General features: G+C 49.2%; 1 protein-coding gene across 16 annotated transcripts in view; it reads right to left on the reverse strand.

The window, feature by feature from the left end:
- The window catches only part of DGKZ (diacylglycerol kinase zeta), a 1,700,725-nt gene that overhangs the window by 1,088,841 nt on the left and 589,884 nt on the right, over positions 1 to 22,000 (reverse strand). For 8 of the 16 annotated variants that reach the window (XM_069623225.1, XM_069623224.1, XM_069623229.1 and 5 more), the window contains exon 2: positions 7,727 to 8,716. The exons of the other annotated variants lie outside the window; for them this stretch is intronic. In XM_069623225.1, the coding sequence (XP_069479326.1) occupies positions 7,727 to 8,676 (950 nt within the window). In that variant the 5' untranslated portion in view covers positions 8,677 to 8,716. The remainder of the gene's footprint in view (positions 1 to 7,726; positions 8,717 to 22,000) is intronic. 16 annotated transcript variants of the gene reach the window in all.

Consider the following 22,000-nt stretch of genomic DNA (forward strand, 5'->3'; position numbering starts at 1 on the left):
AGAAGAGCAATTGGGTAAGGCAGAATACTCCCAGAAGAAGCAGTATTGAGGATGTGTGGAGAGTTCCATCTGAAATAGGTTTGGTTATATATATTTTTTAAGGGAGCTTTGGCATGCAAAGGGTGGTCCTTCCAGCGTCATCTTGATCCATATGATCACAGTACCGGCCATTCATTGTTCAGCCATCCTTGTCATCCTGTCTTACATTTCTTGATGTGGCTTTAATTTAATAGCTCTTATAAATTCATCGTCCTCCCACTTTGAGAACACAGTGCTCTAACAGCCATAGGTTCCTGGCCAGTTTTGCAGACCCAATTCTCTAAATGACTGAGTAGCTAGGAAGGACCAGCCTCTATTAACCCTAAAGTAATGGGTAATTCTACCAGAGCCTGGACCCTTAATCCTAAGAGTGAAATGTGGGGCAGGTGGAAGTAAACTGACAAAAACATAATTTGAATGGCATAGGCTCCTCCATGTTCCTTCAAGAAGTAAGCTAAGATGCAGTGAAACTAGGCAACACGAGTTCTTCGAAGAGTGCATATATTGGCATACATTGGGCAGACACTCTGGGTTATACATTGGGTCCTACGGTGACAGGTGCTGCAAAGTGATTTACTGAAACTCCACAATACATACTTCTGTTTGACCCTTTGTCTCTGGATACAGGATCAACCCACGTGTTCCCCAAATGAACCACTTAGAATGCATACTAGCCAACAGAAAATGGGTTCTTGTGGCATGCCCTTATCAATACATCCAGAATTGCAACTGCCTCTCCGTCACCTCCAACTAATCTAGCATCTCTCCCACCTTCTATTCCAGAGCCATGCACCAGGAGGATGCCAAAATGACACACATTCTGTGATAATTTACCACTTCACATTACATTATAGAGTGGGTTCTAAGAACGGCCTCTTTTCCAAACCTGGTAGGATGAGCTGTGTCCAGTTAACAATGTAAGACCATAAAGTAGTCACACCTGTTGGTCTGTACTGTGCAGACATATGAAATGTGTTTTCTCTGATCTGATTTATATTAAGATCTTTGCAAATACATATACCATTGATAAGCGTCAAAGATCTGCAGTCTGTTCGATTGTAGTGTAATTTTCAGCCCAAAGCCCTATTTCGAATGGATTGTGTCCTCCAACGTATTCCACATCTTTGACATGTAATGTCCACAGCTGTGCACTTCGGAAACCTTTTCAGCAGAGGGCATCCTGCATTGATGACGTCGGGTCGATGTCCCTCGAAGGCCTCTGTCGAGGGCGACGTCACCGGATGTTATAAATAGGATGCACGGCACCCGTAGCGTCAGTTGTTTTTTCCACGAACGTGTTGCTTCATGAAACTCGGCACGCCTCGTATTATCATCGTTGAGATGTCTTTTATTTCGACCCCTCCGACTCCGCGATCTGGCTTCAAGACCGGCCGGGACTTCAAGTCGAAAATGTCGATCAACGACCCGCATCGCATTTGTTTGTGGTGCTTGGGCGAGTCGCACGACACAGATGACTGCTCGAAATGCCAGTCGCTGACTGCCAAGGCCTTCCGGGAGCAGAAGGGGAAGCTGCAGGTAGGTAGGGGTTCTAGGCCCATAAGTCCCGAAAATCCAAGTCAAAGTACAAAGGGGTGTCCACCGACTACTCGAGGGGTGACTCTCGCGTCGGGTGGAGGCCCGGGGTTCTCGGTCCTGGAGTGGTTCCCTCCATTCTTCTTCTCTGTCGCGGCATTCGTGGAAGCGCGGTCACCGGTCGCCTTCCCCATCCTCCTCAGAGGAGGGAGCCGCAAGGAAAGTGGCATGCCCGACGAAGTCCTCGACTCCGGATGAATGGGCTGCCTTTAAGGAGCAAATGTTAGCGATATTTCAATCGCAGGGCACGGGTCCGGTCGCGCCTTCTAACTAAGCCGGCCAGGATTGGTCTCGTACCATGGCTCACACGCCTTCGGGTTTGGGTCTGCGTCGCGACTGGCATAGGAAACCTTCGAGGTCCCGCTCAGACAAGGCTTCGGAGAGTCGAAAGAGACGTGCTTCTAGGTCTCGGTCCTCGTCCCCAGCGAGACAGCTGCAACCTTCTAAGGGCTTAATGCTGGCGTCGACTCGGTCGGCGCCGTGTCTGTCCGACTCGGACGTCGACGCTTTGCCATGTTATCAGCCCACGGCGCCGTCGGCACTGGTGTCAACGTCGAAGCCTTCGGCGCGCACGACATCAAGGTTGTCAACGCTCTTGGCGTCGAAGCCTTCAGCTCTATTGGCGCCTTTGGTGATTTTTTCGCGTAATTTGTCTTTGGAGTACCCCAATGTGGTGGATCCTCCTTGGAAGGCTACGGTGAAGTATTTGAGGCCAGTTTTGGACTCTAGGACCTCTTTTGTGACCAGGCCTGGGTTTCAACTCCATCTGGCTGACATATATAAAGAGGAAGAAAGGTCTGAATTTGAGGACCCTGGTAAACTTGATGAAGCTCCGATGTTTTCTGGAGACAGTCAGTTGGAGGAGTTGAGGCAGACCCTCCATGATGCCAGTGGGTTGGACGCTTCTCCGGAAGTGGAATTTGGTAGGCCTGAGCCTGGGGCTCACGCAGAGTCTTCATACAGGAGGCTCATGGCTAGGGTCTCGGAGTATCTGGGCTGGTCCAGTCCTCCAGGAGACTTTGTGCAGGATGATCTATCGGACATCTTAGATCAAGGTCCGTCTTCTGACCCGGTTTTACCATTTCATCTCACCTTGCAGAAAAGAGTGGCAGCTGCTTAGCAGTCCCCAGAATCTCTTCCGGCTGTTAATAAATCTTTGACAAAGAAATACTGTCCTTCCGTTAGCAACCCCAGCTATTTATCTACTCACCCCACTTCTGAGAGTTTGGTGCTTCAGGCGGCTATGGCCACCTCGAGGCAGGCAGCGTACCCTACCATCCCTCCAGATAGTGACGACAAGCACTTCGATGGTTGGGCCCTGAAGGTATTTTCTGCTGGGAGCATGGCCTTGAAATCGGCCAACTCCACTTGTGCCTTGGCGAGGTTTTCACACACTCTGTGGAACTGTTTCTTTAGCGGCTGAGCATATTTCCGAGGTGGAAGAAAGGGATGGGTTCCTTGCTCTCGTGCAAGACGGCAAGGATGCCATGTGCAAATCTCTTCAGTCGGGTTTGGATACGGCCGACAGTGTTAGCCGATCCATAGCTACGAGCACCGTTATACGCAGATTTGCGTGGTTGCGGAAGTCGGATTTTGCTCCGCATGTGCAGGCCCGTCTTCTCAACATGCCCTTTGATGGCACACATTTGTTTGGCCTTGAGAGGTTGCAGACCTCGAAAGCTGTGGCTAAATCTTTAAGCACAGCTGTGCGTCAACCTCTTTCTTTTCATCTTAGGGGACAGCAATGGAGGGGAGGTTCTTTTTGTTACTATTCCTCCTTTGGTAGAACGAGAGGGGCCGCCAGTCATGGTGGACAGCGAAAAAGTCCCAGTGGTGGTCGGGGAAATCGTGGTGCAAAAGCCACTCGGCCAGCTGCCACTTTGCCTTCAGGCACTGCCGCAGCCGCTTCAAAACAGTCATGAGGCCGTGTCCCATGGTTCACCGGTTGTGCGCAGACTATCTCAGCATCTCGAAGAATAGCGAGCCATTACTTAAGATGCGTGGTTTCTGGATACCATAGCCCACGGCTACTGCCTTCCCTTCCTTCAGCGGCCTCATGACAATCCACCAGGGAAATTCTCTTTGAAGCTTCCGGATCTGCTCCTTGCGCAGGAAATCCTAACCCTGCTGGAGAAAGGCGCTATAGAACTGGTGCCTGTAGCGGAGAGGAACAAGGGATGGTATTCCCCTTATTTTTTGATCCCAAAGAAAGACTGGGGATTGAGACCCATCATGGACTTGCGTTGGTTGAACAAACTTCTCAGGAAGAACAAGTTCAAGATGGTTACTCTTTCTCAAGTCCTCCAGGCCCTTCAACTTCAGGATTGGTTGGTGTCTCTGGACCTACAGGATGCTTACTTTCATGTGCGAATTGATCCCAAGCACAGAAAAAACCTGAGGTTTGCGGCTGGCGACTCGCACTTTCAGTTTCGGGGCCTGCCATTCGGATTGACCTCCGCCCGAGGGTATTCACCAAGCAAATGGTGGTGGTGGCAGCGTATCGACGACTGGCTGATCCAGGCGTGCTCTCCCGAGCAAGCATTGGATCACCTCGGTCTCACCTGCCGCACCCTCCACAGGCTGGGCTTCTCCCTCAATTTCAAGAAGTCGCATCTGACACCTTCCCAACTGCTTCAGTACATTGGGGCTGTGTTAGACACGTCCTTGGGGAAGTGCTTGCCTCCCAAGGTGAGGGCTCATCACATTGTGCAGATGGTGGACAAGTTTCAACATGCCCAGAGTCTCCCGGCTTTCGAATTCTTAAGGTTGCTCGGCCTCATGGCATCCTGCATTTTTCTTGTGCTAGAGGCCAGGCTGCGGATGAGATCCCTGCAATGGGTTCTCAAGATGCAGTGGTCACAGTTCTCAGGCAAGATGTCGGATCCCGTTCAGATTCCACTCTCGGTCTCCCAGGATCTTCTGTGGTGGTCCAACAAAGGGAACCTAACGAGGGGGGAACCGTTTTGGCAACCATGGCCGGAGGTGACTGTAGTGAAAGATGCTTCCCTCACAGGATGGGGCGCTCATGCCAACGATTTGACAGCCAGCGGTCGTTGGTCTCCGTCGGAGTCCAAACTCCACATCAATCTGTTAGAGCTGAGGGCCATCAGGCTAGCCCTGAAGGCTTTTCTGTACGGGGGAAGAGTGTTCTGATCATGAAGGACAACACAGTGCCCATGCATTACCTCAACAAAAAAGGGGGGAATAGGGTCACTCTCGTTGTGCAGAGAGGCAATGCAGCTCTGGTTCGGGGCCATCCAGCAGGAAATTTCAATCTCGCCAGTTCATCTGGCGGGAGACAAAAATGTGGCGGCCAACACTCTGAGCAGGAAGAGTACGATCACGCACGAGTGGGAGTTGGCTCAGGAAGTCCTTCAAGAGACCTTTGCCCTTTAGGGAACCCTGCAAGTGGATCTCTTCGCCACCAGTGTCAACCGGAAGTGCGAGAGATTCTGTTCAAGGGAATTTCCTCCAAGAGGAGCCTTAGGAGATGCGTTTGTGGTGGATTGGTCATTCCCACTGCTGTACGTGTTTCCTCCAGTCCCTATCATTCCTCAAGTGTTGCGGAGGTTCGGTTCCCACATGATCCTCATTGCTCCGCATTGGGCCAGGAGAGCGTGGTACCCCGGACCTTCTAGAAATGTCCATCTGTCCTCCACGCCGTCTTCCCTACCGAGAGGATCTTCTCTCTCTCTTTCTCTCTCTCGTGCACACGAGGGGGGTGGGTGCGGGTGTCAGGTTCTCCATCCAGAGGTCAAGACTCTCAACCTTCACGCTTGGTATCTGAAAGGTTGAGGTATAAGGATTGGGACCTCCCGGATGAGGTGATGGAGGTGTTGCTTTCGGCCAGGCGGCCTGCAACAAAATCCCTGTACCGTTTCCGTTGGTGAAAGTTCTACGACTGGTGCAGAGGTCACAATGTTGATCCTTTTCAGTGCTCCATTCCTATGGTTTTGTCTTTCTTACTTTCTTTGGCCCACAGGAGCCTTCAAGTGGGTACCATTAAGGGTTACCTGGCGGCGCTGTCTATCTTTAAGCGCTCATCTGAAGAATGTTCTTACTTTAAGATTCCTTTGATTTCTCAGTTTCTTAAAGGACTGACTTATGTATTCCCGCCGTCTCCTTTCCAGGTGCTGGTTTGGGATTTGAATTTGGTTTTGAAATTTCTTATGGGTGCTCAATTTGAACCTTTGCACTCTTGTCCTTTGAGATTACTGTCCTTCAAGACTGTGTTCTTGGTTGCGGTTACTTCCGCTCGCAGAGTGAGTGAATTGCAGGCACTTTCATCTAAGCCACCCTCTACTGTGTTTCACAAGTACAGGGTTGTGCTGCGTGTACGTCCCTCTTTTCTTCCTAAGTTAGTATCTGAATATCATTTGAGTCAAAAGGTGGTTCTTCCATCTTTCTACCCTCCTCCTCATCCTGGTAAGGAAGAGGAGCGACTCCATCGGTTGGATCCTAGGAGAGCTCTGAGCTTTTACATTTCTAGGATGTCAGGGTCAGAGTGGACGATCAACACTTTATAGAATATGCTGGACACCGATTGGGCCAGGCTGTTGTCCAGGTGGATTATCCTCACCATTACGGAGTGTTACCGATTGGCGGGTAAGGACGCTCCGGAAGGGTTGCAAGCGCATTCCACTAGGGGTGTGGGTACTTCCACAGCACTTCAGCAGAGGTTTCCTATTAGGAATATTTGTGATGCAGCCACATGGGCTTCAATCCACACCTTTTGTTAAACATTACTCCCTGGATACAATCCATGGTCAGGATATGACCTTTGGAAAGGCGGTTCTTTATTCCGCAACCTGATTGGGTACTCTAAATTATTTTCCCTCCTCCATTTACTGGTACTGGTACTGCTTTGGTAGTCTGTCAAAGATGTGGAATACGTTTGAGGACACAATCCATTCGAAGAACAAGTTACTTACCAACTGGTAACATTCTTTCAACTGGATGTTCCTCCAACGTATTCCATATCGCCCTACCAGCCTGCCCCTCAGGAGAATTTCCTATGCGATTGCAGCTTACATTTCCGCAAGGCTATGTGCAGTCAAGCAGGCATGAGACTGGTGCCACATGTTCTGAGGGAAAAAACTGAAACTGAGGCTACGGGCGCCTTTAGTCCTATTTATAACATCTGGTAACGTCGCCCTTGACTGAGGCCTTCGAGGGACATCGACCCAACGGCATCGATGCAGGATGCCCTCTGCTGAAAAAGTTTCCGAAGTGCACAGCTGTGGACATTACATGTCAAAGATGTGGAATACGCTGGAGGAACATCCAGTCAAAAGAACGTTACCAGTTGGGAAGTAACTTGTTCTTCTAATACTCTTTGTCTGAATTGGAAAGTGTGACTGGTTCAGTGAGGGAGGGGAGATTTCAAATGGCAATGCAACACAGGAAGCTGTCCAAGGGTAGTCTGGACAGAGGAATAGCCAGGTACACATGCTTGAGAACAGGAATATGTAAAAAAAACAAAAAAAACCAAAAAAATAAGTATAGCCTAAATCAAAATATTTATGTTGCACCTACTTAATGTTTCGAAAATAAGATTACCCCCAACATACCCAAGCTGCACCTGCTCGACTAACTTCTTTGATTACTGAATGATGCACAGATTTCCAAATGGGAGCGGTCCATAGCACCTGCTTCAAAAGGTTTTGCAATTAAGAGGTCTTCATGGCTCCCAAAATTAGATCAATCCGACTAAACGGTGATCTGAAGGTTTCAAGCATCTGCAAGGTAAGGCTCTCTAGATGTTTTGGAGTATGACTCTCACAATCCCTCACCATTGACTATACTGGCTACGGCAGATGGGGATTGTAGTCCAAAACATCTGGAGAGCTAAACGTTGAAAACCCGAGGGCAGGCCATGACTGTAGCCTTGCCTCCTCAGACTTTGTAGTGGTATTGGACTACTCAAACGTTGTCTAATTTGCCTGCACCATGGAACGTCTGCCCAAATGATGACACATGTACAACCCACTTAGTACCAGTGATGAGGTTATTTTCTTAGGTGCTTGGGTTCTTTTTAAACCCTTGCAAGCACGCCGGGACACTGAAAACATATATAAATTGTGATTCCACCTACACTGGTTCAGCCTCAGCTTTGACCGAGGTGCCGCTGGTGTCTTCCAGGTCGGAAATGCTTCTGTAGAGGGGGGCACCTTCTCCACCTACGTATTCAGGTTTCTGGCACTTTCCACCTAGTGCTCTTCTCCTAGCACAGGGTCCAGCCCTGCCCACCACACGCCCAGCCAGACTCCTCGGCTTGGGACAAAAGTTGTTCCTCTGGCTGATACGTCGGTAGTGCCCATACAACCCATAGGCCGATTTAGAGTAAACACAGTCTGCTGGCAAGAGGTGAGAGGAGCTCCGACGCAGGCAGCGCGGTCCTCTGACAAAGGGCCTGAAGGCAATGCTGGCACCTGGGGAACAGTGCAAATGCTGCATATTCTCAGAGACATAATCATCATCACCATCGTCTTCATCTGTCTCTGTTGCATCCCCTTCAGACCCAGAGGGAGACAACTCGCTCCAGCTGCCGCCCTCTTCTAAAGAAGAGCCCTGGCCTCCAGACTCTGCTTCACTGGCCTCGCAATCATCGGTGGTTTGGCCGTCACTGCCAACCTCTATGTCAGTGGGCAGCCCTGACCCAGCTTCACCATTGTCTTCGTGTACACGGATCAGGCTAGCCAGAAACATGGATGGGCCCAAAAGGTGGGAGTCAATAGCCCGAATTTTTGCCCCTCGCTTCTTCTGGATTACCATTTTAGAAATTAAGCCGGGCGCAGTGTTGCTGGAGCGCCGACGGCATGTGCCCACATTATTCAGTGTGTGTAATGAGTCCACGCACAGTGGTGGATCTTGCAGCTGGACACTAGAGCGGCGTCGCTGAGCCAGCGTCGCTGAAGGCAATCCTGTATTGGAGCGTCGTCTGGCCTTGCTAGTGGCCACACTGGTTCGCCTGTGCCGGGAGCCCTCCGGGGCACTGGGTCGTGCAGTTTTCCGCTTGAAGTGTCTTTTAAAAAACTTCTCCATGGCATGTGGTCAGATGGGCCGCTAATGGGCTGTGCTGGGGCTGTTAATGCAGAAACCAGGATGTTAGTGACCTTCAAGTGCCTCCTCATATATGCAAACAATCTTTCAATGGCAACAAACAAGGAAGTAGCGCCTTCCAAACACCCCCCAATATCACCCAGTGCCTCCTAACCATGCCTTCCTCATTGTGCCAAAGGACCTTACATATGCCAAGAATTTGAAGAGGTTCCTGTTATGTACCTTCTAACATTACTATCCTAACATTACTATCTGAGGTTACTACTTTGTTTTGCTCCAACCTCTATTTTCCTACGCTCATGTTTTGCCACCCTCTAGCACTGCAATTCTAGGACTCTATTTTGTCCCTTTCTTTGTCTTAGACTCCTGCCTCATCTTTATTTAGCTCTTCTCTCCTGTTATAGTGTCTGTCTACCCCCAGGTTCCTGATTTGTTCATGTGCCTCTCAGCTTTTCCGTTTCATCATTTTCTATCAATAGTCTCTTAAGTTTCTGCTTCGAGCATTCTAGCCCTACACTACCTGGGTTCCACCTTTGTCACTCTATACCACCACCCTTCGAGGTTCCTTCTTTGCCCATCTCCACGCCTGGCTTCCCCTTCATCCCTTTCTTCCCCTACCTGCCTAGGATCACACCGTTTTCCATGTTCATCTTTGTTAGAGTAGATTTCTCTTGTGTGAAATCTTCACGCTCTGACAGTCCCCCAGGCACTTTTTGCTGGACACCTGAATTCTTTTGCTAATTCTTCTGGGGAGAGTGGAAACATGCCCCCCTACTCACCCTTTCATTTACTCTGAGTCATGGAACCTTGTTGACTACTTTTGGAATTTTTATTTGGAGTCATGCTTTCCACCAACTTATTGGCATCTACAATGTTCTGAAGCAGCACACAGCACTTTCTGTGAAGTGTTGCCGGAAGCTCCTAGAGCTTCCACCACATTGATTCTTTGTTTCCCGGACTAGCTCTTAAAATAAGGCGGTCAATGAAATACCTTTTTATCCCTTGTGTGTTCTATTTTTCAAGATCAGCACACCCTGCCTTAAGTGGAGCACTGAGGGGAGACAATGTATCCCTTTTTTCGAGATTCTCCAGTAACGATCTGTTACTGTGACAAGTTCCTCTGTTCAGGCTGGTGGCAGTGTACCTCTTGCATGACTTTTCCTGTACTTTTGTCACAAGTCATCATCACGGCTGTGAAAGGGCACACAGGGGACACCATTTACCCATAATGGTGGTGGTCTTTTTTTATAAGCCCTGCACAAGATGACTTGCCCTTTCTTATGCCTTCTTCTACCTTTCAGGGCTGGTGAGGGTCATCTTGTCCCTTTGTCTTCGTAGGGATTCCCAGGGAAAGCCTGCGAAGCTTGTCCGAGTGCCTGGCAGGAAAGGAAGGGAGGTGACTGAAACTGCTCTGTCCTTTGTCCTGTAGTGTGCCTGACTGAAACCAGATAAGACTGGGAGGCTCGCTTCCCCATTGGAGAATCACCCCCCGCCCCCCAAGTTTGAATGGCGCACGGGACATGATTGGTGGACTCAGTCAGTGTGCCTGGATAAATTCAGAGGTCCTGTAGCTGAAACTTAGAGTCGACCACTGGAACAAAAGATTCAGAAGAAGGATGAAGCAAGACGCTACCAGCAAATTACCACAAACGCCAGAGCCAGTTGAGTAACCTCTGCTGTCCTGACCTTCTCCTTCTAAGCGACAGAAGATCCAAAGAAGACTACTTCCTCCCATGGACTGGTGGGCCTAACCAATACCAAGACAAACTACAATTTGCGCCATCCCTGGAAGAGCTGTGACCTTCACGGCCTGCAAACTCCCAATCCCAGGGTAATGTGATGCATCATTGTGCATCGTCAGCAGAAGCACTGTTTTGTCTGCAACTTCGAGGGCATCCTCCTAGACCTGCATCTACTCTAATTGACTCCTGAAGGTCCTCTAACCAGAGGCGAGGACCGAGAAACAGAAAAGAGTTGACCGCCCGGCAACAGTCGCTCACCGAGCCTGAAAAAGGTGCCAACAAGCCAGAACCTTGAAGATCCTTTGCTGGGTGTCCATCTGCACGTGAACTGTCACCAGATCCACCGAAGTCCCCTTCTCCTATCGCCAAGACTGAGAAACCTGTGACCGGGTCTGCTTTCGCCTCACTGCTGGAACCGTCCTGCTGCAATTGTTTCTTCATTTAAAGGTTCTGTCCCACTCCTGGTACAAATTACCTGGTGCCTGCTTATTTGATTCAGTGACTCTGGGAGCTGCAGATAGCTTGTATATTGCACCCTCCCAGGTCGCCATAGAGTTACAATGGAGTGGACAACCCAATGGGCTCTTGCAGTAAAACCGCCTGCCCTAGGACACTGGTCTTTGGGGCAACCTTTGAGGGGGTCACCATAACCTCCTTGAGCTTCTTTTTGCCCACCTTTTTTACTTACCAGCAACAGTGAAGAATCCTGCTGGATTCTACCTGCAAGGGTGTAGAAGTAGTAGACGGACCAAGAGGTGGCATTGTTTTGTTCATAAACATTTATTGAGCTTTGCAAAAACCTCTTTCCCTAACTCTATAAGGGGTTTCCCCGCCTCAACCTAAAACTAAGAAAATGTCAAAATGTCCATCAATTAATATTCACTGTCCTTGTCCAAAACCCTACTTCTATCCCTTACACTTAAACCTAAGAATGCTAAATAAAGTGAAGCCTTCCACCAGGAGAATGCCTCCCTTCTCCTGGTACACTCAGAAAAGGTCTCTTTACAAAAAGGCACAAGCCAGGGAGAATGACTCCCTTCCCCTGATGTTCTGTGGACTTCTGTTTTAGCTTGTCTTTCAGATTCCTCTTCACAAAAAGGTACAAGACAGCGGGAATGACTCCTTTCCTCTGACGTTCTGGTGACTTCTATATTAGTTCAGCTTTCAGACTCCTTACCAGGAGAATGCCTCGCTTCTGGATGTATCACAATGTTCACACACTTTGCACTAGGGGGAATGACTCCCTTCCCCTGGTTCTCAACATATAACTTGTAATGCCCTTGGCCTATTTTCCCAGGCTCTTGCAGTGTCCCAACTCGTTCTGTGAGCTTCAGTGACATCCCTCTGGTCACTGATTTGGAAAGATTCCCAATGCTGTATTGCACTTTACTTTGGGTTCCCGACCCTTATCCAGTATTCAGTGGTCTTCCTGTGGCCACTGGGTTGAGGAAGTTCTCCTCTGTTACTTCTTTCAACTATTGTAGGGTCCCAGACCCTTCTCTGGTGGTCGGCGGTTTCTCTTTCTCCACTGAGATGAGGAAGTACTCCTTGGATGCTGTCTCTATTCATTGTGACATTCCCAACCCTTCTCTGGTGGTCAGCGGTTTCACTGTCTCCATTGAGATGAAGAAGTACTCCTCTGATAGCAGTCCCTATTCCTTGTGGGGTACCCAACCCTTCTCTGGTGGTCAGTGGTTTCTCTCTCCACTGAGATGAGAAATAATTCCTCAGATGCACTCTCCATTCGTGATAGGGTCCCTGACCATTCTTAGCCCACTTTCAGGTTCCGCCACATTGATGGCTGGAAGCTGAGATCCCTTGACTCTTCGTTTGTCCCCACCAGTCTGCCATGACCATTACACGTTGGGAGCTGCTTGCACAGCGCTGGTTCTTACAGGGACTGATGTCAGTCTCTTCATGGCATCCACATCTATTGGCTCCCTGCAGTCTCAGCGTCGTTGTGGGACCACACAGTCCTCCCCATTCGGGAGGTCATGCCACTGCCTCGCGTTCTTCCACCGGTCCTTGGATCTGCTGCCATCGGGCCAGCTGGAAATGCTCTCTGCTTTCCTCTCACATCCTCCAGTCTTTGGTCTTCGCCGCTTCTGGACTCCTGCATTTGGCAGCTTCCTCACCTCTCGCTACTCCGGGGGCTGGCTTGACCTAGCTGGGCTTGACAGTGTGTATAGTCCTTTGCCTCTTCTTATAATTTGTTGCCAGCTCCTCCCTGGCTGAAAGTCCTTTGTTCCTTTTGACATTTGCATCTTTATGCCGGCTCTGGGCCACTTTGTATCAATACTTGCCTGGCCAGTACTTTTCACATCCTCTGTGATCTTCCTCGCCCTCGTTTTTTCTACCTGGGCTGTACTGAAGGTATTACAATAGTACATATGTTTATCCTCAAGAAAGGGGTTTGTGATGGAAGGGGGGTCAGATGATGTTGGAGAGGGCCTATACCCTAGGTAGTCATAACCAGGTCCTCCTGCATCAAAACACCCCTACGGGGACTATTGGGTAGTGCCACACCTCCCTAGCCTCATGGGAAGGGGTTCCTCCCTGCAGAGAAGTGACGACACCTGGTGAATCATTGCATACCTCTCGCAACACTGTACTTTGCCTTCATGCCCTTTTTTTCGCCTAATCTCTGATCACTGGTGTCCCAGTGACCCATCTGAACTTTGAGGGACTGATACCAGACAGGGTTGGACTCTTAAGACAGGCTTGGGTCAAAGTTACAAAAAGTTACTAAGAGTTTGCATATATGTTTCAATGTGGTTGATTACGCGATTTGCTAACCTAAAAGCTACTCTACTTTACTTACCTGTGAACATCATGGGTCTACTATTGAACAGAGTATTGCAAGCAATCCTATACTGTATATATATATGGGATACATTACTCACCGTAATCGTATTTCTGATGCTTGTATCTGCTTAGATTCACATGCTGTGCATAGGCCGACATCTAGTGGAAGCTGCGGAGTATTACAGTTTGTTTTTCGAAAATCGAAAAAGGGCGTCGACACAGGGCGTGCCAGTAATACTATCCCTAGTGTGACGTCCACTGTACCCATGATCCCTCACGCGTCTAGGATCCCCAGATTGTGTTTTTCCTGACATGAGGTAGCATGAGGAGTAGTGTGAGTACAGATAGTCCAAGCAGATAGACAGAAAGGTAAGACTACAAGCAACCATGCGCCTTCTCTCGGAGGGGAGGAAGGGTGGGTCGCATGTGAATCTAAGCAGATACAAGCATCAGAAATACGATTACGGTGAGTAATGTATCCCTTCTGAGGCTTGTGGAATCTGCTTAGATCACATGCTGTGCATAGATTAGCAAGCAGTACCAGAAGCAGGAGGTGGGATGTGAGAAGGGTCATGAGCAAACAGGTGTCTTAGAACCGCTTGTCCCACTTGTGTATCTGTCTTGGAATGAGTGTCAATGCAGTAATGCTGAGTAAAAGTGTGAATAGAGCTCCAAGTAGCTGCTTTGCAAATGGTGTCGAGGGGAACATTTGCAATGAAAGCCAGAGTGGCCCCAATGCCTCTAGTAGAGTGGGCCCTTGGTGTAAACGGCAGAGTCTTTTTAGAAAGAGAGTAACACAGCTGTATACAGTTGATAATCCACTTAGAGATAGCGCCCTTAGAGACGCGATCCCCCTCTCTGCCTGTAGCTACGGAGACAAACAGTTGATCTGTTTTCCTTAGCGGTCTGGTTTTATTTACATAGTATAAGACCGCCCTACGCACATCTAGGGTGTGTAGTTTCACCTCAGCCGAGCTTTGTGGGTTTTGGAAGAAAGCCGGAAGCTCGATGGACTGGTTTACATGGAACTTGGATATGAATTTTGGTGAGAACCTAGGGTGTGTGCGTAAAACCAGTTTGTCCTTGTGGATAGTAAAGAAAGGATCTTGCACTGACAGAGCCTGAATTTCACTGACCCTTCTTATGGAGGTAATGGCTACTAAGAAGGCCGTTTTATAAGTCAGGTGTTTGAGACTACTTTTATGCATGGGTTCGAAGGGGGGCCCCATGAGCTTAGCTAGCACCACGTTGAGGTCCCATCCTGGCGGTGGGTTCGAAATAGGAGGGTGAAGTCTCTTTACTCCTTCCATGAAGGCTTTAACCACTGGTACTTTCCACCACGAGACCCTGTTATGGGATGTGGTGTAAGCCGAGAGGGCTGCCAGGTGTACTTTGAGAGAGTTAAAAACCAACCCTGCATCCAGCAGGTGGAGCATGTATGTTACAACGTTGGAAGGAGTGCAATCAACCGGGTTGATTTGTTTATTCTGGCACCAGATAACGAATCTTTTCCACTTGTCAAAGTAACAGTGTCTTGTATTTGGTTTCCTGGACTCTTTTAGAATGTCCATACACCTCTGTGGTAATTTGAGATGTCCAAACTCTATGACTTCAGGAGCCATGCTGCTAGGTTCATAGAGTTGGGTTCCTGATGCAGTGTTTGACCTTGTTGCTGGGACAGAAGGTTGTACCAGGCTGGGAGTCTGATGGGCTCGCACACCGCCATCCTGCGTAGGTGTGGAAACCATGGTTGTCTCGCCCACATGGGAGCAACTAGGATGAGCGTCATTGATTCCTTGTTCATCTTGTACACCACCTTCCTGATGAGAGGAGTTGGTGGAAAAGCGTACGCAAACATCCCTGACCAGTTCATCCACAGGGCATTCCCCTGGGAGTCCGTTTGGGGGAACCTGGATGCAAATCCTGGGCATTGTTTGTTTTCGCTTGTGGCGAATAGGTCTATAGTGGGGAAACCCCACTGAGAGAAGAGATCTTCTACTACGTCTCTGTGAAGGACCCATTCGTGTTCTTCTGGGAGGGGGTCTCTGCTTAGAGCATCCGCTAGGGAATTGAGCTCCCCTGGAACATGTTGCGATGACAGGAAGATGTTCCGTCTGAGTGCCCATATCCATATTTTCTGGGCAAGCTTGGACAGATTTGGCGAACGAGTCCCTCCTTGCTTGTTCAGATAGAACATGGCTGTCGTGCTGTCCGTCCTGATCTGCACCGACAAGTTCAGTAGATGGGGCTCGAACGCCTGCAGCGCACGGAATACTGCCAGAAGCTCTAGCAGATTGATGTGGTTCTTGGCTACTGAGTGAGACCAGAGACCCTGAGCTGTGTGGTGGAGATGGTGAGCTCCCCACCCAGTCAGGCATGCATCTGTAGTAACCACTGCCTGTACTTCGGGATCGTAAAAGGGTTTCCCCTTTGCGATATTCTCTCTTGTCCACCAGTGTAGGCTCTGTACGAGTGTTGGCGAAACGACCACTAGATCGTCCCACTGACCACTTGCCTGAGACCACTGTTTCGCCAACCATTCCTGCATGGGACGCATGCGCAGACGCGCGTGGGGGACCAGGTAAATGCATGACGCCATCATGCCCAGTAACCGCATAGCTTTGCGTACTGTTATATGTTGACCTGACCGATAATGCGGAATTTGCAGAAGTATATTCCGAATTCTTTCTTCCGAAGGGAAGGTCAATTCTCTCTGAGTATCTAGGATAGCTCCTAGAAGCTGTTTTGAGGTGCTTGGCACCAGACTTGACTTCTTCTCGTTGATAGAGAAGCCTAATTCGTGGAGGAGGTCGATAGTCCTCTGAATGTTTGATCTGCAGATTCCTGGGGTTTCCCCCGTTATGAGCCAGTCGTCTAGATAAGGGTACACTGGGATTGCCTCCCTGCGTAGGTGTGCAGCTGCCACCGCCAGTACCTTGGTGAATACCCTTGGTGCTGAAGCTATCCCGAAGGGCAGTACCTTGAATTGGTAGTGGCGACTGTCCACCTTGAAGCGCAAGTATTTTCTGTGCGCCGGGAGCATAGAAATATGAAAATAGGCATCTTTCATATCCAAGGTTGCCATGTAATCCCCCTTGTTTAGGAGTGGGATTACCTCTTGTAGCGTGGTCATACGGAATTTTTGGGGCTTGACATACTTGTTGGCAGGCCGTAAGTCCAATACTGGGCGCATTGTTAAATCTTTGTTTGGCACAAGGAAGTAAGTTGAATAGATACCCTTGTTTACCTGGTGTCCTGGGACGAGTTCTATCGCGTCCTTTAGGAGCAGATTGTAGACTTCCTCGAGGAGGATCTTTTGATGTTCTAAAGAGTGGACTTTTTGTCTTGGAGGGTGGTTTTGGGGACGTTGCAGTAGTTCTATACAGTACCCCTTGGATACTGTCGACAGCACCCATCTGTCGGATGTTATCCCTTCCCATGCCTGGGTGAAGCTGGATATTCGTCCCCCTACTGGGGTTGCATGGGAAGGGACCCTGAAATGAGCGTCACTGCTTTGGTGGAGGCGTGCCGCCTCCTTTACTGGGGCTGCCTCTGCCTCTACCACGTCCTCTTCTACTAGCCCTACCATACCCCTGGGTAGACTGTTGTGAGTTGGTGTTCCACTGTGTACCCTGGGTGTGGGAATAGCTATTTCCTCTATTGGAATTTTGGCCGCGGGGGCGCCGAAAATTGCCGTTCCCTCTTTGGTTAGGTGGTTTTGTAGTTAACTGGCCAAGGGATTTGAGGGTGTCGAATTCCTCCTTAGCGTTTTTTAGTGCGTCCTCGACTGCCTTTCCAAACAGGAGATCACTTTCCACTGGTTTGTCTAAGAGTGCAGCTTGTGTTTCTGCTCTGAATCCCGACTGCCTCAACCAAGCATGTCTTTTGATGACAGTCCCCTCTGCTATAATTCTACCCGCATTGTCTGCGGCGTCTAAAGTTGCTTTTAAAATGCAGCCTGAGACGTTTCTTCCCTCTGCACAAATGCGAGATAGCTGGCTCTTAAGGGGTTCGGGAGCGGAATCTATTAGTGCTGCCACTTCTTCCCACTGATGGCAGTTGTAGCTGGCCAACAGTGTGGTGGAATTCGCGATTCTGGTTTGGTAGGCTGCCGTGGAAGCTACTTTTCTACCAAAACCATAGAGTTTCTTACTTTCTTTGTCGGGGGGAGCCTCCGAGGAAGATAATGGGGTTCCAGCTCTCTTGCGGGTGTTAGTTACGACTAGAGAGTCTGGCTTAAGTTGGCCTCTAATATATAGAGGGTCCGACTGGGCTGCTTTAAACAGCTTCTCTACTCTCGGGTTTACAGGTCTTGTCAAGTTTGGGTTGACAAGGGATGGTGCTATTCTGCGTTGAATAGATTTCAGGATGGGAATGGTCTGGGCTACTGTCTTCCTTTCCCCTATTAGTTCCTCCGCGAAGTCCCTCTCTTCTTGGACACCTTGTGTGTCTATGTGGAAGTGGTTAGCTGCCCGAGAGAGCAGTTCATTTAGGAGGGGCTGATTATCTATTGGGGAATCAGACACTGGGGCTTCCCTTTCGACTGGTGAGTCCATTCTGAAAATATCTGGGCTATTTTCTGGCTCATCCTCGTCTTCGTCCTCCCCGTAATAATCTGACACTGCGAGATCTTCTGGTGTTTCAAAATCCTGGCCCTCTATAAGGGAAGAGTCTCCTTGGCCTGTAGGGAAAAGGCAAGAATAGGGTTGGACCTCGAAGGGTTCTGAAGCCTTTACTGGTGTCTCGACCCGGGGCCTTTTATTTGAAGGGATAGGGTCCCTTGAACCTGAGGGAGAAGATTCCTGAGGGTTTAAAGCTAGTAGTTGGTCAGGGTGTCTTTCGAAGAAATTTGCTAAGGAGGACATCCTTGACATTACTCTGTCAATGTCCTCGCATGACCAGAGTTTTGAGCTTGGGGTGACCCTGCTGGAACTCTCTATGGACTGTCCCTGAGAAGACTTGGACGGGGAAGTCAGTTCTATTGTTGTGGGGGATTGCAAGGGTTGTTTCCTTTGTTGCTTACCCCCTTCCCCGTGGGTGGAAGTGTGTTTACCCTTTCCCTTATCTTTCGACGCCTGGCGTCGAGGATCGGAGGTGGAATCCCTGTGTTTCGAACTAGGCTTCGAAACTGGGCCCTCCTCACTCCCAAGTGATGTACCCTTTCCCTGGGGTGCAGGCTGGGGATGGAAGCCGTGTTCGTCTCCGGACGAGTGATCTTCCGTGATGTTAATGGGCGAGGCACTATGTGCAAGTGTGGAGGCTTGCCTGACGTCGTGCGGCGACCTCGACCGGGACCGCCCAGAGGACGTCCTTTCGGACCGCTCCTTTTGTGCCTCTTTCCGAGGTTTCGACGACGTCGAATCTCGGGTGGGTTTTTTGTGTTTAGCGTGTGCATGTGTAACGCTCTTGTCGCCGGGGGACTTCCCCATAGTCGCCGGGACGGACGACCTTCCGAGGCCGGGGACGTGCGTTAGGCTGTCTTTCGACGCCTTGGTGCCCTCGCCGTCCGAAAGTCCGGCGTCGCTGCTGTCGCTGAAGGTACCCTCCGCCTCCATAGCTGCTAGCTTGGCGTGGTGGGCCCAACGCTTGGTGGAGCGGTCCTTAAGAGTTTTTGTCTTAAACCTGCTACAGGCCCTGCAACCCGCCTCGGGGTGGTCTCTGGGCAGGCAAAGGTTGCACGTAGCGTGCTTATCTACCCAAGGGTATTTTTTATTACACTTGGGGCAAAACTGAAAGGGCGTACCCTCCATACGCGCCTGTGGGCAGCGGGCAAGTGTGTGTAGGTAAGAAGGTGTTTCTAACCGAGTGTGGAAGTGTACCACCCCCCACTCTCCCTACTGTAGGGCCGAGGCCAGCGGCCCAGGCCCGAGCCGGAAGCCTCAAGGCCCAATCCGTCGGGTTTCGACGTTGATCTCCTCCCCGGTTCGGCGTCGAGATGCTGGTCGACGTAGGGGTGAGAAAATGGGGCAAATTAGAATTATTTTTAAGTGTAAATATGGCAAAGCCAGGGAACTCCGATGAAGTGCTTCCGACCAGAATGGCGGGAAAAAACAATCTGGGGATCCTAGACGCGTGAGGGATCATGGGTACAGTGGACGTCACACTAGGGATAGTATTACTGGCACGCCCTGTGTCGACGCCCTTTTTCGATTTTCGAAAAACAAACTGTAATACTCCGCAGCTTCCACTAGATGTCGGCCTATGCACAGCATGTGATCTAAGCAGATTCCACAAGCCTCAGAAATATATATATATCCATATTCTTTACTTGCCTGAACTTCGTATTACAACAGTCTGCCTTTAGTAAATGCCTATTTATTTTTATATATCTACAGTGTACAAGTGTCTTCTTGAACAAAGGTGTGCTCTGAGGTCTTTGTACCCTACTACAGCCCTCCACCCTCCTCCCTCCTTAGACTAAGCCTGGCTGCTCGTCCATTACTAACATACCTTTTCAGGCTGGCCAAACCTAACAAAGTGTAACCCTGTTCACCCAAGGTGGGCTTTCCTAAATTCTGTCACAGATGGCAACTTGTGTAAAAAAAAAAAAATAAAAAAAAAAATAAACCCTAACAATCCTCTTTTTCTCCATGGCTATGGCTTTATCTCTCTTCCAGTTCACCCTGGAGATTCCTGATGTGTCCCTCAGTACTCCCTTCAGTGTGTGGTCGTGGCTTGGCCCTACTCTATCCTTTTTAGTTTTCCTTCACTCTTCGCTGTGAGGTTCTTGCATTGTCCATCTCTAAACGATTCCTGCTATGTCCCTCACAGCTCATTTCTCACGGAGGTGCCTGAGGTATCTTTCACTGCTTCATTTTTCCACTGCAGGACTTTTGGCTCGACTTCTTGTCACTTTCTTTCCTGAGCATTAACTAATTGTTCTCTACGCCCAGTCCTCATCATGCCCCCACACCCTCCTCTAATGATTGATTTCCTGGTTCTCCTTTCTGTTTCTGTTTCCTGTCTCTCCTACTTCTTCTGTTACGTTTATTCCATATTGTCCTGTCTGGTTCTTGGTTCTCCTCCTCTTCTTAATGTGTTTTTTTTTATTGCTAATCCAGATTCCTAGCTCTTCTCTCCCTCTCTTCCTTTTATTACTATTACTCTTTTCTGTTTCCTTGTCCGCTTACTCCTAGTTCAACCTGCTGTTTACAGGTGCTACTGCTTCCTTGGCTGCTTTTATTCCTGTTCCTGGTTTGCCTTAGTGTTTCCTAGGTCTGCACCTCCCCTTTACCTGCTGCTATCCTCATTACTGGTTCTCTTCCCTAATTCCTAGCTCCACCCCCATCCATGTTGCTCATACTTCTGGTTCTCCTCCCGAGTCCTAGCTTTTCCCCTGGTTCTCCTCATTCCTCTTTTGCTGGTCTTTCTGTATATTGGTGCTTTTCCTTCATGTGTTAATTTGTATTTCTTTTTTTTTCCTTTTTTTTAAAACAATTTTTATTGTTTTTTACAACATAACATAAAAAGAAATAAAAAAACACACCAACAGTGTCAGTTAAAAGCTTCTCAGCATACATTTACGTGTCATTACTAGTGCCATCTACCCACCCTCCCCACTTTATTCGAGCCTACTCCACTGTACATCCAATTGTCATTCCTCCATGGGCACTTCCCCTTCGGTGCTCCCGGAGGTGTCGTGTTCGCTTGGGCTGAATTGGGTGGACCCCGACAGTGTAGCCACAAGTTGTCTCCATGCTATCAATGATCCCACTTCGTCTTCCTCCCCCTTATTGGCTGCCTCATACCATACTACCGTTTCCACTCCAGCCCATTTTAAGAGATCCTGCCACCACACCTCCATCCTAGGGTTTTTCCAACCCATAGCTATTCTGCGTTTGGCTACAATGTAAGCCAAATCCTTGAGTTTGCACACGTGTTTCAGGTTACGTGGTCTGATGAATCCTCCTACCATGCATGCCCACACTGATTCCACCTCTAGCTTAATTCCTTTCTCAGTTAAGCAATGATTAACTTCACCCCAGAACTTCCCCACCTCTGGGCATGCCCAGAACATGTGTATCATCCCCACGTAAACCTCTCCGCATTTGGGGCATGTTTGTGTCTCTGTGCTCCTGAATCGGCGATCTTTTGAGGGGTCATGTACGCCCTATGGGTTACATATCACTGGATCTGTTGTAGTCTCGCATTCCTGGACACCTTTTTATGGAATCTCTGTGCTCTTTTCCCATTGCCCATTCTGCATCGGTTCCCCCGCGTCCTCCCCCCACTCCTGTCTCAGCTGGGACACTTCCTTTCACACCCTTGACATTACCAGCGAGTAGATCCGGGAAAAATCATGCCCCCCTTCCGAGATGTCGTATCATAATTTCTATGGCAGTGTCTGGTTGTTCTTCTAGTTCTATTTCGGACCATGTCTCTCTCACCCGCTTTATCACTCTGGTGAACGTGATATATTGCCCCAGGTGTAGCCCGGTCTCTTTGACTAGAGTTTGGAATTCCAATACCTTCCCATCTCGCCAAACATCTCCCAGTGTTGCTATGCCTACCGGCTCCCAATGTTTGCAAATCGTCTTTCTTAGTTGCTCATCCACTCCCCACAGCGTCACAACTGGCACTTGCGGGGAGCATGGGGTTGGGTTATCCATAGCCCGGCCATGTCTTCCAACCCAATTCCAGCAGCCTTGATCGCCCTTTTAACTCTGATTTGGGCAGCCATATCAGTTCTTTCAGGAAAAAAGGGGTGCATTCATCCCTCAACAGTCTGGATTCTGCTGTTTTATCTTCCATCAGCCACT

This window comes from Ambystoma mexicanum, chromosome 11 (genome assembly GCF_040938575.1).
Source record: "Ambystoma mexicanum isolate Mex_15411 chromosome 11, UKY_AmexF1_1, whole genome shotgun sequence".
NCBI classification, from domain to species: Eukaryota; Metazoa; Chordata; class Amphibia; order Caudata; family Ambystomatidae; genus Ambystoma; species Ambystoma mexicanum.